This window comes from Pan paniscus, chromosome 7 (genome assembly GCF_029289425.2).
Source record: "Pan paniscus chromosome 7, NHGRI_mPanPan1-v2.0_pri, whole genome shotgun sequence".
In the NCBI taxonomy this organism is placed as follows: Eukaryota; Metazoa; Chordata; class Mammalia; order Primates; family Hominidae; genus Pan; species Pan paniscus.
Genome location: NC_073256.2, coordinates 113,921,343 through 113,938,187, shown reverse-complemented (window position 1 = coordinate 113,938,187; position 16,845 = coordinate 113,921,343). Strand labels below are relative to the sequence as shown.

The 16,845-nt window shown below is 41.8% G+C and overlaps 1 protein-coding gene across 1 annotated transcript in view; it reads right to left on the bottom strand.

The window, feature by feature from the left end:
• Positions 1–663: 663 nt before the first annotated feature.
• SDC2 (syndecan 2) overlaps positions 664–16,845 on the bottom strand; it is a 114,804-nt gene continuing 98,622 nt past the window's right edge. The window contains exons 3-5 of the mRNA XM_014345985.4: positions 8,732–8,865; positions 2,809–2,944; positions 664–1,923 (exon numbers count right to left, since the gene is read on the bottom strand). Of these exons, the coding sequence (XP_014201471.3) occupies positions 1,760–1,923; positions 2,809–2,944; positions 8,732–8,865 (434 nt within the window). The 3' untranslated portion in view covers positions 664–1,759. The remainder of the gene's footprint in view (positions 1,924–2,808; positions 2,945–8,731; positions 8,866–16,845) is intronic.

Genomic DNA, 16,845 nt, shown 5'->3' with positions numbered 1-16,845 from the left:
CGGCTCACAGTTTAAAACAAAATTAGTGGTAAAATAGAAAAAGGAAGTGTTTAGTACAGAAAGTACCAGCCACGGTACCCTCATACCTCCATCTCCTTCCCCAGGCATCACTCTTTCCAGCCACTTCAATCCTAAAGCAGTGAGGCCCTCATTTTAACACACAGAGGCTCCCTGCCTACCCTCCTTCCCTGTAACGTGAGCTACTGTAGTCCATTTATTAGTTCTTCGGTTAAGCTTCAGTAGACATTTGGAGCACAATTCCAAAGGTAAATCAATCTATAGGCCTAAGCCTTAGATACCAACATCAGGAAAGCCCCCTTCAGATCTTTGGAATTTATAGTCTTGTAAGTTATTTGCAAAAGCAGGCGTCTGTCTTAATATTGCCATCAGTTATCCTATAAAGGTTGCAAACTTCGAAATTCCCTGGCAGCCTTCCAATATCTCTACCTAGACACACACAGGATAATACATTCAGATTTCCTCTGGCCAATTCAGAAGTGAACCTGGTAATAAACAGTCTCATCGACAGGCTCTTTGGTCTTGATTTACAGACGCTGTGAAACACTTAGAAATCAAACCCACGTCATCCTTGAGAGCAGACGGCCGTTACCAAAGGGGAGATGTACATTTGATCAAAAATGTACAAAATTTATAACAGTGACATTTTCAATATTAGGCCACATGATTTATTCAGTAGTTTTTATGTTCCCAAATTACAATTTATGTCTATTCATAAGACTACAAAAGTTACCATTAGAATTGTCTGTGCTTATAAAATACCAACTTTTTTTTTAAACTGTTACATATACTCATTAACACCAGTCTGCAACAAGTTACATAGAATCAGAGGCACTTCAAAGGCTTAAAAAGACGTTTACAACTTAAATGCATTTTTAAGAACAAAAACTGATTTTTCTTTAAACCTCTACTCGTACCTTCAAATTGCAAGAAATTAACAAATACAGTGGCCAAAGGAATCTGCAGCAACTTCTTAAAATACTGTTAGCATCTTTGGGTTTGCTGAGGCTTGTCAGTAACTTACATCAAATCCTCCCAAAAGAAGATCTGATTAGATAGATATGACTAAACAGTTTTGTAGTAATAATCCAATTTTACACATTAATTTGCTATTGCAAATCTGCCCAAAGCTACAGGTAATGAAAAATAAAGCAAGTGTAAAATGGATAGTCTGACACTTAAAAATTTATACAAAGTGGAAGTTAAAGTTTACATATTTGAAAATCACATATACACTAAATTACCATTATCTGAATTTTCCAAAGACAAATTGCACCATGACAGCTACAAAAGGCATAGGGTTTGGTTTTAAGGGCACAAGAAGGGAGGGCAGAGGAGAGGAAGGGGACAACAGATAAATTAACAAAGTAAGACCAACTTGGTAAGGTCAATCTGAGACATGCTGACACAAATGAAACAGCTTTCATCTTTGAGTCATAGGAAAAAGACAATCATTTTGTATTTGCGCATAAAAGTTTAAACCAATTCCATGAACATCGAGGGTTTTCATAACATAATATTTTGCCACTGCTATTCACAGAACACTGCAGATGTTAAATTTTAATTTTATGTTGTTCTAAAGAAATACATGAAATGTTTTAAATACAATGGGATTCTATCATTAAAGTGCCAGAATGGCTCTTTAATGAAAAAAACAAAACAAAGATCTTCATTATTCTATGCAAAAGCTTTATTTTGAAAAGTTCAGTGATCTCATAAATAGAGACACTAAGTTGGAGTTTTACGCATAAAACTCCTTAGTAGGTGCCTTCTGATAAGCAGCACTGGATGGTTTGCGTTCTCCAAGGTCATAGCTTCCTTCATCCTTCTTTCTCATGCGATACACCAACAGCAGGATAAGAAAAATTGCAAAGAGAAAGCCAATAACTCCACCAGCAATGACAGCTGAAATAACCAAAAGGAAGATTACTTTAGAAGAGATTCAAGGGTTGCAGACATTAGCTTATTGTCAAGCCTAATCTACTTACACTTTTATAAAAGGCTTAATTTGAAAACCCCAATAAAAAAAAAGCTGGATTCAATGAAGCAACCTGGTAACTATGCAAATCTGAAACTCCTCAGGAAGGTACAGTAATTTCTTTGGTTAGTGTTAATAATACCACCCAAAAACCTCGATAAGAAAAATCTGGCCTTGATCTTAACTAATTCCATACTTGAAAACTACTTTTGTCTTTTCAGAACTCACATTTCATATTTTAATTTTCTAACTGCTTTTTTTCAACACAAAACATAGTATAATTGACTTAAAATTTTAAAGAGTATACATGAAAAAAAGCATGCAAATTTATTTCTATTCTTGGATTTGAGACTATCAAGTGTTCCTAAATCTTGAAAGTTTTCCCCTTTAAAATATTTGCACTTCCATCCAATTAAGTTAAAATAGAAACAACGTTCTTAACACTTTGGGCAGTACTTTTCGTTCTCTTTATTTTGAAATGTAGAATGCCTGTGAGCAAGACTGATGGATCTTCACACTCTGCCATCTCTCTACATCCAGTTGTTCTGGATCAATTCAGATGTTAACTTTCCCTCTTTTAGGCTACCTCCTATCCCCTGCCCGATGGCTGGCGAAGAGGTAGGTTGAGGGAGCTGGCAGACAATAAAGACAATGTTTGCTGAGCCTCTTGCTTCTCGCTCTGGAAGCAAGCACCCACAAGACTGCTTTCAGCAGAAAGATGACAGCAAGCTTTGCTGCACTTTTGAATATCACTTAGACTAACAGAGGCCTATGTGGGCACCCTCCCACCTGACGCCCACCAGGCTACTCACCTGCTAGGACTTCTGTCCGTTTAAACAGACTGTCTGAGTGTTTCTCAGTATACACATTTGTATCCTCTTCGGCTGGGTCCATTTTCCTTTCTGAGTCAGAGAGGTGAACTTTCTCTTTATCAGTTTCTTCAGGTGACTGGTATGGGAAACAGGGAAAGATTACACTGATTTAAGAAAATGTGCTGGAAAGAAGAAATAATAGATGAGTATATTCCAAAATTTCTTTTTTTTCCCCCAAAGAATGAGTTTAGGAAATAACTGGAATAATCACTTGTGTGTTTATAGCAATGGGTGAGTGTCATGATGGACTCATGTAGTTCATGGTTTGCACAACACCCATCGCATGATCAGGCAAGTCAGAGAGCTAGTGAGTTCATAAGAATCCTAAGGACATGGTGAGGTTGTTTTAGTGGACATTTCCTAAGATTTCTACTTTCTCACCACTCTTCTAACTTCAGGTCACCATCTCCCTCTGACTGCTCCAACCCAACAGCACTGCCCCAATTCTTCCTGCTCCTTCACTTCTGAACTACACAGGGCACTATGACAAAAGTTCCCTTTCAGATATTCTCTCACGCCTGACTGGGCTTTTCCTGTCCCCACTCTGTGGGGAGCAATCCCCAAGCCTTACTCCTAATGCTTCCCCCTAGTCATATTACCTTCAGCAAACCCTGGACCAGGACTTCCGGGGACTTGGATTGTGCAAGTAGCTCCTCCCTGATCACATCATACTTCTTTTCTCCACCTTGATTTCCTCACCTGTCTAATGAACGACACTCACAGGGTCTCGGACACTGCACAATGCTCAAGTAGAAATCTATGGGAATACCTCTCACAGCCGCATCTCTAGTCAGCATTATTCCCAACAAGCCAGCAGCCTGCAGGACATTAACTGTTGGCTGTGCCACCTTTAACTCTACTCATCAAGTCTAAGTAGTAATTAATTCACTGCTGAATCAGATCAGCCTCCTTTTCTATTCCCATTAATGGCGCTGTATTTTGGGGTGTTACCAAGTTATCTATTTCGGCACATTTTCTATCATATGTTAGCCATGTCACAGCACTGTCAATTTGCCTCCCATCTTGCTCTCACATTAACTTCTTCCCTTGGGTTCTCATTTCCACAGCTTCGTTCAGGTGGCCAGCACATCACAGCCCAGCTCCCGTCCCGCATCGACCTCAGAACAGCACGTCTTGGGTAGCTTCCAGTCCTCACCCAACCCACCACTTACTCCCAGTAGAAAACCCTGTGAGGCCATTTCCACCACCTCTTCATTATCAAAAATGATTCTTAGTATCTGTGCTGTAGTTTAGCGGTCCCCAATCTTTCCATGAATGGGAGGGTGGGGGGGATGGAGGGGGGATGAAACTATTCCACCTCAGATTCTCATAAGGAGCACAACATGCACAGTTCACAATCGCGTTTGTGCTCCTAGATCCTATGGGAATGGCACGCCTCCACTGATCTGACAGGAGGCGGAGCTCAGGTGGTAATGCTCACTCACTTCCTGCTGCGCAGCCTGGTTCCTAACAGGCCACCGCTACTGGTCCGTGGCCCCAGAAGCGGGTGGGGAACTCTGCTCTAGTTCATGCAGTTCTATCCCCAGTCCAAATGTTGCACTTCTTTTACTATCTGTTTGTCCTTAATGAAGCCTTCTCTGACCTTTTACCTCACTAAAACCCCAGGATTATTTACACAGAAATTATCTCTTGCCTTTCTAACTCTCAGCACCATCACTGGCCATCTTATGTGAATCACCCAAGGTTACGCTGATCCACATCACCTGAAAGGCATTAAAAAAAATACAGTCCTACTACTAGAGGTTCCATTTCAATTGGTCTGACTTCAGGTCACCATCTCCCTCTGACTGCTCCAACCCAACAGCACTGCCCCAGTTCTCCTTACTCCTTCACTACTGAGCTATACAGGGCACTACGTAGCTGGCACTGACTTTTATTGCTATTTAAGTTCTCCAGACAATTCCATAGTTTAAGAACCAGTGGGTTAGAGAAGTCCCATTCAAAGGAGTTATTCATTCTCTAACAGTCTGAAGTTCTTGTCGGCCGACATCACTGATGAAAACACTGTCAACTTCATTGAGGTTTAAAGGCTAAGGGTGGCTGGGTAGGGAGCCCAAGGTGAGAGGATCATTCGAGACCAACCTGGGCAACATACTGAGACCTTGTCTCTACAAAAAATTTTTTAAAATTAGCCAGGCATGGTGCTGTGTACCTGTGGAGGATCTCTTGATCCCAGGAGTTGGAGGCTGCGGTGAGCTATAATTGTGCCACTGCATTCTAGCCTGGGTAACAGAGTGAGACCCTGTCTCAAAAAAAATACTGCAGACAATAATCCTTCTCAGCTCTACTACTCTTCCTAAGTTCCTGAGAGCTTCCTACCATCTTCATTAGGACTCCACAGAGTCTAACATACCATGGCTCAGCAAAGCAATTGATTGCTTTCTGAAGGCTAGAGTTCATCCAAAATGGCGGCCTGCTAGTTAAGTCTAGAAGCTTAAAGAGTGTAAGAAGAAAAGACCTCACCTTCTTGGGCTGTGCAAGTAGCTCCTGTGGGACCCTGACCACATCATACTTCTTTTCTGCACCTTAAGGCCACCCTCACTGCTAGGAAGGACCATAAGCTAGACCAGGTGGATCCGTTTGTACTCTAGGGTATGTAAGATCAATAGGTCCCTGTCTCAGTGAGCAGAACGCTACACTTCTACTGAAGGTGGTAAGTAATAAAGTATAATAAAGAGTAACTGTCATTCCCAAATTGCAAGAAACCCTGTACTACCTAAACTTCAACCTGCCATGACTTACAAAAAGCAGAGGCCATAGAGAAATTTCATTTCACTGGTGCACAATATGCACTGAAAATGTCACGGTCCTCTCTATTACTATGAGAGAAGGAAATACGACAGGCCTTCCCAGGCCTTCAGGTACCAAAGTAAAGCAGAAGAGAGCAGCTCATTGGCAGTATTTTTGCTGAGTTTTTTCTATTCTTCTCATGAAAAGCCCATCATTAATTGACTGCCGGTGGAAAGACAGACAACAGATCAGAGAATGGATTATCTGGGTTCTAGTCTAGAAACCTTTTCACTGCTCATTAGTACTGCTTTACTATTACAAGTTAGAAAAGGGAAGAGAAATCTCAAATAGGTGAATACTCAGGTTTGTGACTAGGGAGAGAGGTAAACAAGTTCTGGTGAGAAATGAAATGGACCTAAGTAGTTACTGTATGAGAGACTGAGTTTAATTCATCCATATCCATATCATCTTTGTCCCATTATTATTACAAATCATATGGTTTCACCATGTGATTGAGTCCCTAAAGTCATTTAAGAGAGTTGATCTTTTCAGTTTCCTCTGACTCAGCTTCTGATCCGGCAGGCTGAACAAAGCGTGCAATCCAGGGATCTGAGAGTGTGGGGACTGAAGGACTCCACAGAACTGGAGCCGCCCTGCAGCTGGAGGTGCACAAGCCTCAAGCGGCTCTGGGTGGAAAATTCATTTTTTAAGTCAAAATGTTTTATCGTATGGAAGCAAAGGCTTGACTAAGAAGATACCATTTTGTAATATGGAACTAATCTGAAATACCTTCACTCTTGTATGAATGTATGTGCAAAATGAATCTGCAAAAAGACAGCAGGAATGATTAAATGAGGCCAAGTAAAGATCTGCCACATCCATGTCTGGTTGTTTGGATGCCATGGAAATGGAACAGAAGTAAAAGCTTATGAGTGATGCTCTTCTCAAACAAATAATGAGATTCCCTTTTTTGCATTTTAGTCACTTAAATTTACAACAAACTAGATAGGATATCTGTAACAGTGACATTAATGCCACTGTGAGACCAATTGAAAAGCAAAATCTACACTAATGGTATCCTAGAGGCAATGTTCAATTCGGCTGTACCACATAAACAGCAAAATGAAAAATTTAATCATTATTATTCATGTTATTCATGATCAATATTATCATTATCAGTGCTGCAAACAGTGTTCGACACATAATGAATAGCACTCAACAAATCTCCTATAAATGGATGAATTTCTACTATTACTATATTGAACACAAATGATAGTAAGAATATAAATGTATTAAAATCTTTTGGGCTCCTTAATTTTTAAATTCACCTGCCAAAGTTCTATATTTTTTATCTCGATCTGATGCAATTACTTCCTTAAAACCAATTTTTAAAAACTTAAATTAGTAGTCAACAAACCAGACAGAACTCTATGTCAAATTAAGTCTTGCTTAGGATAGAACTCTCTATCACTACAAGCCAAAACTCACCCAGGAGAGTTTCTTCCCTCAAGCTAGTGAGTCCTAATTGTCTCTGACTTCAACGGATTTAGTCAAGAGAAGTGGTCAAATAAAAATGTGGTAAGAGCCAAATGCATCTTTAGTAAATAGTAGCTAATTGTGCCACACACACTCTGAGGCAGTCATCGTACCACCAATTGCACCTGCACTTTTCATTTCTCCCTTTCTTTTTTTGTTTCATTCACTCAGCTGAAACATTGATACAGTAGCTTTTATGCATGGATCCAGCACATGCCAGGTGAGTCGGTCTCAGTTCTCATAGGGCTCTCCCTGCCTTCCTACCGCCTGGCTTGTGAAGTCTACCACTAATAGTAATTGACCCTTCTTGGTCCTACAGAAAGCACTTCAATTTGGACAGGGCTGGCTTCCTGGCTGTTCCACATCTGCAGAAACCCATCCAGCGGTGCCATTCACCATTCCAGTCACAGGCACTGGGAGGATGGAGGAGGAGGAAGAACAAAGGTACTCTGGGGCAAGGGTAAGAAAAGCCCACATGCATTCCTGCCTGAAGACGGGATGATTCTTACTCCAAGGAAGGCCTGTCGCCACCTTCATCAAACAGCCTTCCATATCCATACCCTGTCTGCTGCTAAAGCTTGGCAGCATCTCATTTCTAATCAACAGATGGGTGAGCTCTAAAAGGGGATGCTTGTGCTTCTGAGTTTTCTTAAGCCATATGTTACCCCTGCACTGATTGCAAAGTCTACCACTACAGTTATTACACATGCTCATTTGGTGAATTGGCTTGGTCTCTTCTGCTCCACCAATTCAATTAATGCTTACAGAATGGTGACTAGGTCTCAGGTGCCATGCTACATGCACTCACATTTCATCTTCTTCAAGGCCCATAGGAAATGGGTTCAGAAGCTAAGAAACGTGACTGGATCCAGGATTTGAAACTTAGGTCTTTGCCAGACTTTAATATGCATGTTCTAACTTCAGTGGGTTACCTATTAGTGGATGGTCAGCTAACTGCAATATTAACGAGGTCAAAATCACAGGCTCCAAGTTTTCATTAGCTGGTCACTTTACTCAGGTCTAAGGCCAAAGACCTTATTCTTAATAAGTCAGCTCTCAAAATGAATATATACAGATGTACCCAGGTTCATCATCATCGAGAGAGGTCAAGGATTACATAGTACTGATGGTCGGCCTAGGAAGACTGAGAAATGACTTAGTGAGACTAGGACCACCTCAAGACGTGACCTGGAGTCTTCTAATTACGTAACCTACAAACCAGGAAACCAAAGAAACAGGGCTTTACTTCTTAACTGGGCTTCAGACGTTCCTTAAGAAGGAGGGCCATGTGAAAAATAGTTGTATATAATTTGAGCCTGGATGACAGAAATTATAACTGGGTAAATGCCAAAATGATCAAAAAGAGTAAGGAAGAGCCATTTATAACACCACCTGAGGACCATTTGTCCTTACACAATTTTAAGTGGGGCCTTTTAAAAGAACTGTTGTGTACATAGTTCATGATGGGTAGCTCCAAAAAGAAGAAAATAATACAAAAGGGACTGTTGTGTACAGTCAGTAAAGTGAAGCATTTGTAATAACCTGATAATGCAATGCAATGGAAAACAGAACGCACCTTTGTCTGAGCAGGTATCTTGTTCTGTATATTCAGCGTCGTGGTTTCCACTTTTGGAGCAGCACTAGTGAACGGTATCTTTGGAAGTGGTCGAGATGTTGTCAGCTCTGGACTCTCTACATCCTCATCAGCTCCTGGAAAAGTAAGTGAAGATGAACTGAGCATGGCAATCATGACACAGATGTCTCCATTATCAGGCACTATTGCCTGACGTTGACACTGACAGAATCATGTTCTTTCAAAATGCTGGCTCTTTAAGACTTCAGCACAAAGCTTCCTGTGGTCTTCACCATGATGAATAAGTGATTTCAAAGGTGTCTGTGGGTAGTCTAGCAAGTTTTTCCTTAATAGTATTATCCTGAACATTCAAGTAGCCCTTCTTTCACTTGCATGTTCCTTTTCTCCCTGCTTGACAAGATTTTTTCCCATCTACACTGAAACATGCTCCATTTCCATTTTAAGAACACAACAGTCCAGGTGCAGTGGCTCACGCCTGTAATTTCAGCACTTTGGGAGGCCGAGGAGAGCGGATCACGAGGTCAGGAGATCGAGACCAGCCTGGCCTATATGGTGAAACCTCATCTCTACTAAAAATTCAAAAATTTAGCTGGGCGTGGTGGCGCACGCCTGTAATCCCAGCTACTCGGGAGGCTGAGGCAGAAGAATCACTTGAACCTGGAGGTGGAGGTTGCAGTGAGCAGAGGTCACACCATTGCATTCCAGCCTGGGTGGCAGGGTGAGACTCTGCCAAAAATAAAAGTTAAAAAAACCCACAACAAAACAAAATACAAACAGGAAAACTCTCCTATGGCTGACTCCTTATTTCATGTGAGTTCCTGCCCTCTCTCCTGGGTTTTTGTTTTGTTTCTTTTTTTTTTTTTTGGAGATGGAGTCTTGCCCTGTCACCAGGCTGGAGTGCAATGGCACAATCTGGGCTCACTGCAACCTCTGCCTTCCAGGTTGAAGTGATTCTCCTGCCTCAGCCTCCCGAGTAGCTGGGACTACAGGCGCATGCTACGACACCCAGCTAATTTTTTGTATTTTTAGTAGAGACGGGGTTTCACCATGTTGGCCAGGATGGTCTGGATCTCTTGACCTTGTGATCCACCTGCTTCAGCCTCCCAAAGTTCTGGGATTACAGGCGTGAGCCACCGTGCCTGGCCCTCTCCTGGTTTTACAGGCAGATTTTTCCAATGGGGGTGGATACTCACTAGGTCTTGTCCTCATCATCTTCTCCACTCTGCATTCTACTCCCTCCAGGAGCATTTTCCCTGTCATCACTATTAATACTGTTTTGTTAAGGTCACCAGTATCCACAGCACCCAATGGCACTCTTCAGAATCGCCTTCCTCTAGTAGAAGAACTTCCTAGCACCACTGCACACTGTCAAGTGCCATCTGCTTCCGGACAAACCCTATTTCTTTGGGTTCCTAAGAGTTCCTGGCTTCCCCCTCACCTCTCTGGCTATTCTAAGTTTCCTTTGCTGGTTTATCCTCCTCTACCTGAACATCAAATATCAAAGAGTATCTGAAGGTCTGTCCCTAGGCCTCTTCTTCCTCTACACTTTCTCCCTCATCCATGTCCACAATGTCAATAAATGATGAGTTAAGTACAGATGATACCTAAATTTACATCATCGGCTTTTACCACCCCTCTCAAAGTCACATATCCAGTGGCCTTCCTGGCATTTTCACTTGAATGACTCAAAGGTACAACACACCTCTGAACATGTCCAAACCAGAACTCATGGTCCCTTTGTCTTCTCCTCCTGTGACCTTGCAGTGACTGAAGCCCTCTGTTCCTACACACCAGAACTCTGACTTCCTCTTCCTTACCTTGTTTTTGAATCCATTATCCAGTCCTATCAATCTTATCTTCTTATTATCCCTCCACTCTTAACACCGTTCTACAGTTCCAGGGCCACCACTGCAATCCAAGCCACTGTGACCTTTCCATGAACCACTGTACCTGCCTTCTTCCTAATAGGCCCCTGAGTGCCTAACATAGTGTCTAAGACATAACAGGCTCTGATCTGGTATTTGTTCAACAAGTGACTTTCTACCTGAGCACGATTTTTGTTTGTTGTTGTTGCCTTTTCACTAGAATAGCATTTGAGAATTTCTGACATTCAAATACAGCATTCCTTTTAAGTTGATCATTTGTCAAATTTGTAACAACTGAAACAAACTCCAACTCTGTAACTCAAACTAACCAGGCTTCCTCGGACAACAAATTGATAAATACCTCTAAATTCCTCAAACAAAAGAAAATGGGTATTTTCCACAGAATCGCATCAATGTAATAAGCAGGTGGGAAAGCAACACATGCTGGAAACATGTGCAATGGCCATGGTTCACTTCTTTCTTTTTCTTTTCTTGCTCTGTCACCCAGGCCAGAGTGCAGGGGTGCGATCATGGCTCACTGTAGCTTCAAACTTGCGGGCTCAAGCAATCCTCTCACCTCAGCCTCCTGAGTAGCTGGAACTAAATATATGTGCCACTGTGCCCAGCTAATATTAAAAAAAAATTATTATTATTTTTTGTTGTTGAGACGGGGTCTCAACTATGTTGCCAGGTTGGTCTCGAGCTCCTGAGCTCAAGGGATCCTCCTGCCTGGGTCTCCCAAAGTGTTGAGATTATAGGTATGAGGCACTGTGCCCGGCTCCTGGCCGGTTCATTTCTTAATTTATCAACTGTCTCCTTTAATTTCAAAACATATATATTCATTATTATACAGAAGAAATGGCAGGGCATGTTGGAATAAATACAGGGTTTGGTATTAAGAAAGCAAACAAACCTAGTACTGGTTCTGGCATTTATTAGCTCTGTACTCTTAGGCAAGTAATACTTGAGTCTTGGTTTCTTCATTTGTAAAATGGGGCTAATAATAACTAACCCACGAAGGTACATATATATCACAGATACATATCTAACAGACATGATACATATTTAAAGCATTCTATATAAACTGTTACGTAAATATAGGTCATTAATAATGATGGGTCCAGAAATAAAATGCTGTTTTATCAGGTGACCTAATTATCTATCAACATTTTACATATAATATGCTTAATTTGTTCCTACAATGAATCATTTTCTTACAAAGAATAAAACTTCAATGAGAAATGAAAAATTTCAGTCTAGGGCTTTTAAAGACCCTCTTGTTTCACAAGAGTTACCAATATGAGTCATCAACCTAGAAGTGGGATGAATCTGTATGAGGGAAGAGATTTGTAACGTAGAAAATCCCCCTTAAGCTGGCACTTTTAAAGTTAAAGACAGGGCCAGGCACAGTAGCTCGCACCTGCAATCCTAGCACTTTGGGAGGCCGAGGCTGGTGGGTCACGAGGTCAGGAGATCAAGACCATCTTGGCTAACATGGTGAAACCCCATCCCTACTAAAAATAAAAAGAACTAGCCAGGTGGGGTGGTGGGCGCCTGTAGTCCCAGCTACTTGGGAGGCTGAAGCAGGAGAATCGCTTGAACCTGGGAGGAGGAGGTTGCAGTGAGCTGGGATACCACCACTGCACTCCAGCCTGGGCAACAGAGTGAGGCTCTGTCTCAAAAAAAAAAAAAAAGATAGAGACAGATGGGCAATCTGTCTCAGATGGCTCTGCTGCTTTTAATATCTTTATTAAAAACATTAACTCTTTTGCTCAAACCAGAAATCTCGAAGCCCCACTGAGTATCTCCTCCTTCAGGTCCTACTGTTCTCCCTGTCTGAAATAGACTACTCCAAGGCCTGTTTCCATCTGGGAAACTCCTGCTCTCACTATCAAGTACAGCATCAATATCACCCCCTCTCTGAAGCCTTCCTTGATCTCTCCATCAGGGCACCGGTTCTGTCTCTATGTTCCCATGCTCATTCTCTTATTTTTTTTTGTTATTTATTTATTTATTTTGAGACGGAATTTTGCTCGTCACCCAGACTGGAGTGCAATGGTGCAATCACAGCTCACTGCAACCTCCACCTCCCGAGTTCAAGTGATTCTCCTGACTCAGCCTCCCAAGTAGCTGGGATTACAGGCATGCACCACCACGCCTGGCTGATTTTTGTATTTTTATTAGAGATGGGGTTTCGCCATGTCAGCCTGTTCTCGAACTCCTGACATCGAGTGATCCACCCACCTCAGCCTCCCAAACTGCTGGGATTACAGGCGTGACCCACCACACCCAGCCTTATTTTTTAAAAATAACATTTTCTTTTACTTATGGTATGAATGTGTCTCCCCAAAATCCATGTGTTAAAACCTAATCTCCAATGCAACAGTATTAAGAAGAGGGACTTTAGGAGATGAGCCGGTCATGGGGGCAGGGCCCTCATGGAATGGAATTAGTGCCCTTTGGAAAGAGGCTTGAGGGACACTGTTTGTCCCCTTTGCCATGTGAGGATGCGGCAGGAAGGCACCATCTAAAAAGTAGTCAGAAAGCCCTCACCAGACACCAAATCTGCTGTGCCTTGATCTTTGACTTCCCAGCCTCCAGAACTGAGACCAATAAATTTATAAATTACCCAGTCTAAAGTATTTTGCTATAGCAACCTGAATGGACTAAGACAACTTATAAAAATAATACTTTTTAAAATACATTTGCATGTATGAATTTGGAAACACAGAAGGAATAAATACAATTAGCCTATCGCCAGAGAAAACATTGTTAGATTTTATTTACTGAAGTGTCCCTAGAACCTAGAATGGTGCCTGTTCCCCCATGTACTAAGAGATTAAGAAATACTTCCTCAATGAATGAATATCCTGTGTCTTCTCACCTTCCAAATGAGCTTTTCATTTTTGACATGACAGTCCCACACTCTTAATAACTCTTATGTCTCAGAACATTCCTGTTTTATAGTATCCTGTTTTTGTGCCATTGTTCGAACATCTGCTTTTCTCTCTGAATTTACTATGTTTTTCTGTGAATTTTTTTCTTCCTGTAAGTGGCTGTCCTCTCCCAATTTGGGGGTTTCTCTTTCTCTCATGTTACAAGTTTTTCCTAAATATCTGGGGAGCCTTGGTTGCCTGTTTATATTGAAGAGGGAAACACCGAAAAGAGGACTAGAAGCTTTGAGCACACAGGAGAGGTGTGTCAAATGTAGGCATCATCCCCTTGACTGAAATTTTTCATTTCTCATTGAAGTTTTATTCTTTGTAATACAGAGCTGTACGTTTCATTGGAGAGCTCCCATGCCACTCTCTTTCAATTGGTCCAGCTTCCCAGAGGGGAGCCTCCCAGTCCCCTACCCAGAGGGTAAAAGGACAGACTGCCAGTGTTCTGGGAACTGACTGGGAGAAGACAAGACAACTGGGGATCACACCATATTAAATTATTCTTAATCTAAGAACTTATTTTCTCTGTCTTACATAAGGTACCCCCAGCCCCATCTGTTCCTGAAATACCCCCGGGTTCTGTTTTACCCTCTCCAGATAATAAATCTCCAGGTTTCCCTCTGAGGGCAGGGAACATGAGCCCCTTTGCTACATGACAGAGGAAAGGAATCAGGGGATCTATTTCTTAAACAGACTTCCAGCCAATCATCCTGAGTTTAACATCACTCTCACCCTCCACTGAATGCCACCAATTCCTAGGTCCCAAGAGATTCTGCTGTGTTAACTGGGTTGCTTTTTGGCTCTCCCCACTGCTAACTAACTCGGCCTTCTGAAGCCTGCCAAGTCTGTCCCCACTAGCTCATTTTCTTCCCAGCTTTCAAAACTTCATGGCTTTTGTTTCCTTTACTGTTTTGTTTGTCCTTATGAGTTCATGCCCAATTCTTTTATCGTCAATTTAGTTGCACACTGAAAGGTAGTAGTGTTCGATCTGCCATCTTTAACCAAAGGTCTATATTTTAACTCTTACATTTTTGTTATACAGCCCTTTCCTATATTATGTCACCCCTCACCGGGTATCACAATGATTATTTCTCATGTTTGTATTTCTTTCATTAGACTCTTGGTCCCCTACAGACAGAGACCAAGTCTTTCTTATCTCTGTGCCCCAAGAGCATGGCACAGTGTGTGGCACACAGCAAATGCTTATGAAGGGTTTCATGTTTGCTTATGCCCATACTTGAGCCCACATATAGAACACAGTCCTATCTCCTTGCCCAGGACGTCCCCTCTGGGCCTTCAGCCATTTCTTCCAATCCATTTGCTTTTCTACTGGATAGCTGGATGAAAGAAGGGACAATTGGTACACTGGCCAAACCCTGGGGTGTTTTTAAGCTGGAACTGGGTAATTCTAGAAGGGGTTTATGACACAAGGAGGCAGCACAGCAAAGGAATGAAAGAAAACACACTCTCACGCCCAACTCCCTCACTTTCTCACTATCCCAGTTCTATTACCTTCTAACAGTGTGACCTGAGGCAAGTGAATCTCTCTGTGCCTCAGGTTGTCTCGTGGGAATAATCGAAATACTAATAGAATCTATCGTTTCAGAGATGTTATAGGGGTTAGAGTAGTTTCTGACACAGTTAAAAGCTTCACAAATTTTAGTTACAAGTACTGCTGCTTCATGCTGAAAAACAACACTCCCAGCTCAGTGTAAGGTGGTTTCCAAAGTCAAGAACGAAGCTCTTTCACTTCTTCACAGCAGTGATCTGCCTAAGGCTAGGGCCATGGCACAAGCAGTGTGGGCCCATGTTTAACCCTCAGCTTGATCTATCTCATCAGTGGGTTCAGGACTTCAAATGACCCTCCCTAACTCTCTTTTACCTGGATGGGGGCAGGGGGTCTGTAGAGGTTGGCAAAGTCATTGTGTTGATTTGCTAAGACTGTCCTTAAGTTTAATTTAAAGAAAACTTACTTTAAGCATACTGGTTTCTTTAAACTAGACTTAAGGTCAACCTTAGCAAATCAGCAAAATGACTTCGCCAACCTGTACACCCCACTAACAACTCTTGGATTCTAAGATCTGCGAAGTAGGAACAAAAAAGGTCCATAGTTATTATTTCCTGGGACATATTGAAGATGACAGTTACAAAGAACTCTTAAGGTGCTAAAAAAAAAAGAGGTGCCATGAGTGAAAGATATTTATAGAGTTGTGGGCAATAAGAACAACTCTTTTCACACCCATTTTGTGTGTGTGATATATATCACTCTCCCAAGAATAACTAGAGTTATTTCTACATTAGGACTGCATTGTAAGCTCATTGTTACTAGGTCAGCAACCACCTCTCTTGTCTTTCTCAGACTTTCTGCTTTTCAACTTAAAACATTCACTCTTACATGGCTAGATTTCTACCAAAGACACAACTGATTTTAATCTGTTCTGGGTCATTCTGAAGCCCAGCTCAATCTGATCACAAAAGTTATACCGAACATAGATATCTAACAATCTGTTGAATCTGTTATAAAAACCCTAAAGCAAAAAAGGTCTGGATAAGTCTTGCCTACCATGCTGCTGACCACAAATTTCTCACTTGACTATTAAGTAAGTATGTGGAAAGCTCTTCCTTTTTTTGAGCTTCTTGGGGGTTGATATGGTTTGGCTGTGTCCCCACCCAAATCTCATCTTAAATTGTAGTTCCCATAATCCCCACATGTCATGGGAGGGAGCTGGTGGGAGATCACTGACTCATGGGAGTAGTTACCCTCATGCTGTTCTCATGACAGTGAGTTCTCATGAGATCTGATGGTTTCATAAGGGGCTTATCCCCTCTTCGCTCATACTTCTCCCTGCTGCCACCATGTGAAGAAGTACATGTTTGTTTCCCCTTCTGCCATGAGTGTAAGTTTCCTGAGACCTCCCCAGGCATGCTGAACTGTGAGTCAACTAAACCTCTTTTCTTTTATAAATTACCCAGTCCCTGTGTTGTTAGCAGGGTGAGAATGAACTCATATAGGGGCCATTCTGAGAACAGGGGAAATATTCATCAATTATGGTAGATTGTAAATGTGACCAGAATCCCTTAATCATCTGTGTATACATATCCTCTGTAAATGTGACTTTATGAATCCTTTCACTAAGAGGTGGAGTCTGTTCTGGCCTTCTGACTTGCTTCAACCAGTAAAATGTAGTAAAAGTGATGCTGTGCCCAGTTCTAAGGCCTGGCTGCAAGAGGCTTTGCACACTTCTACTTGCTGTTACTGTGAAAAAATAGCTTGCCTACTGGAGAATGA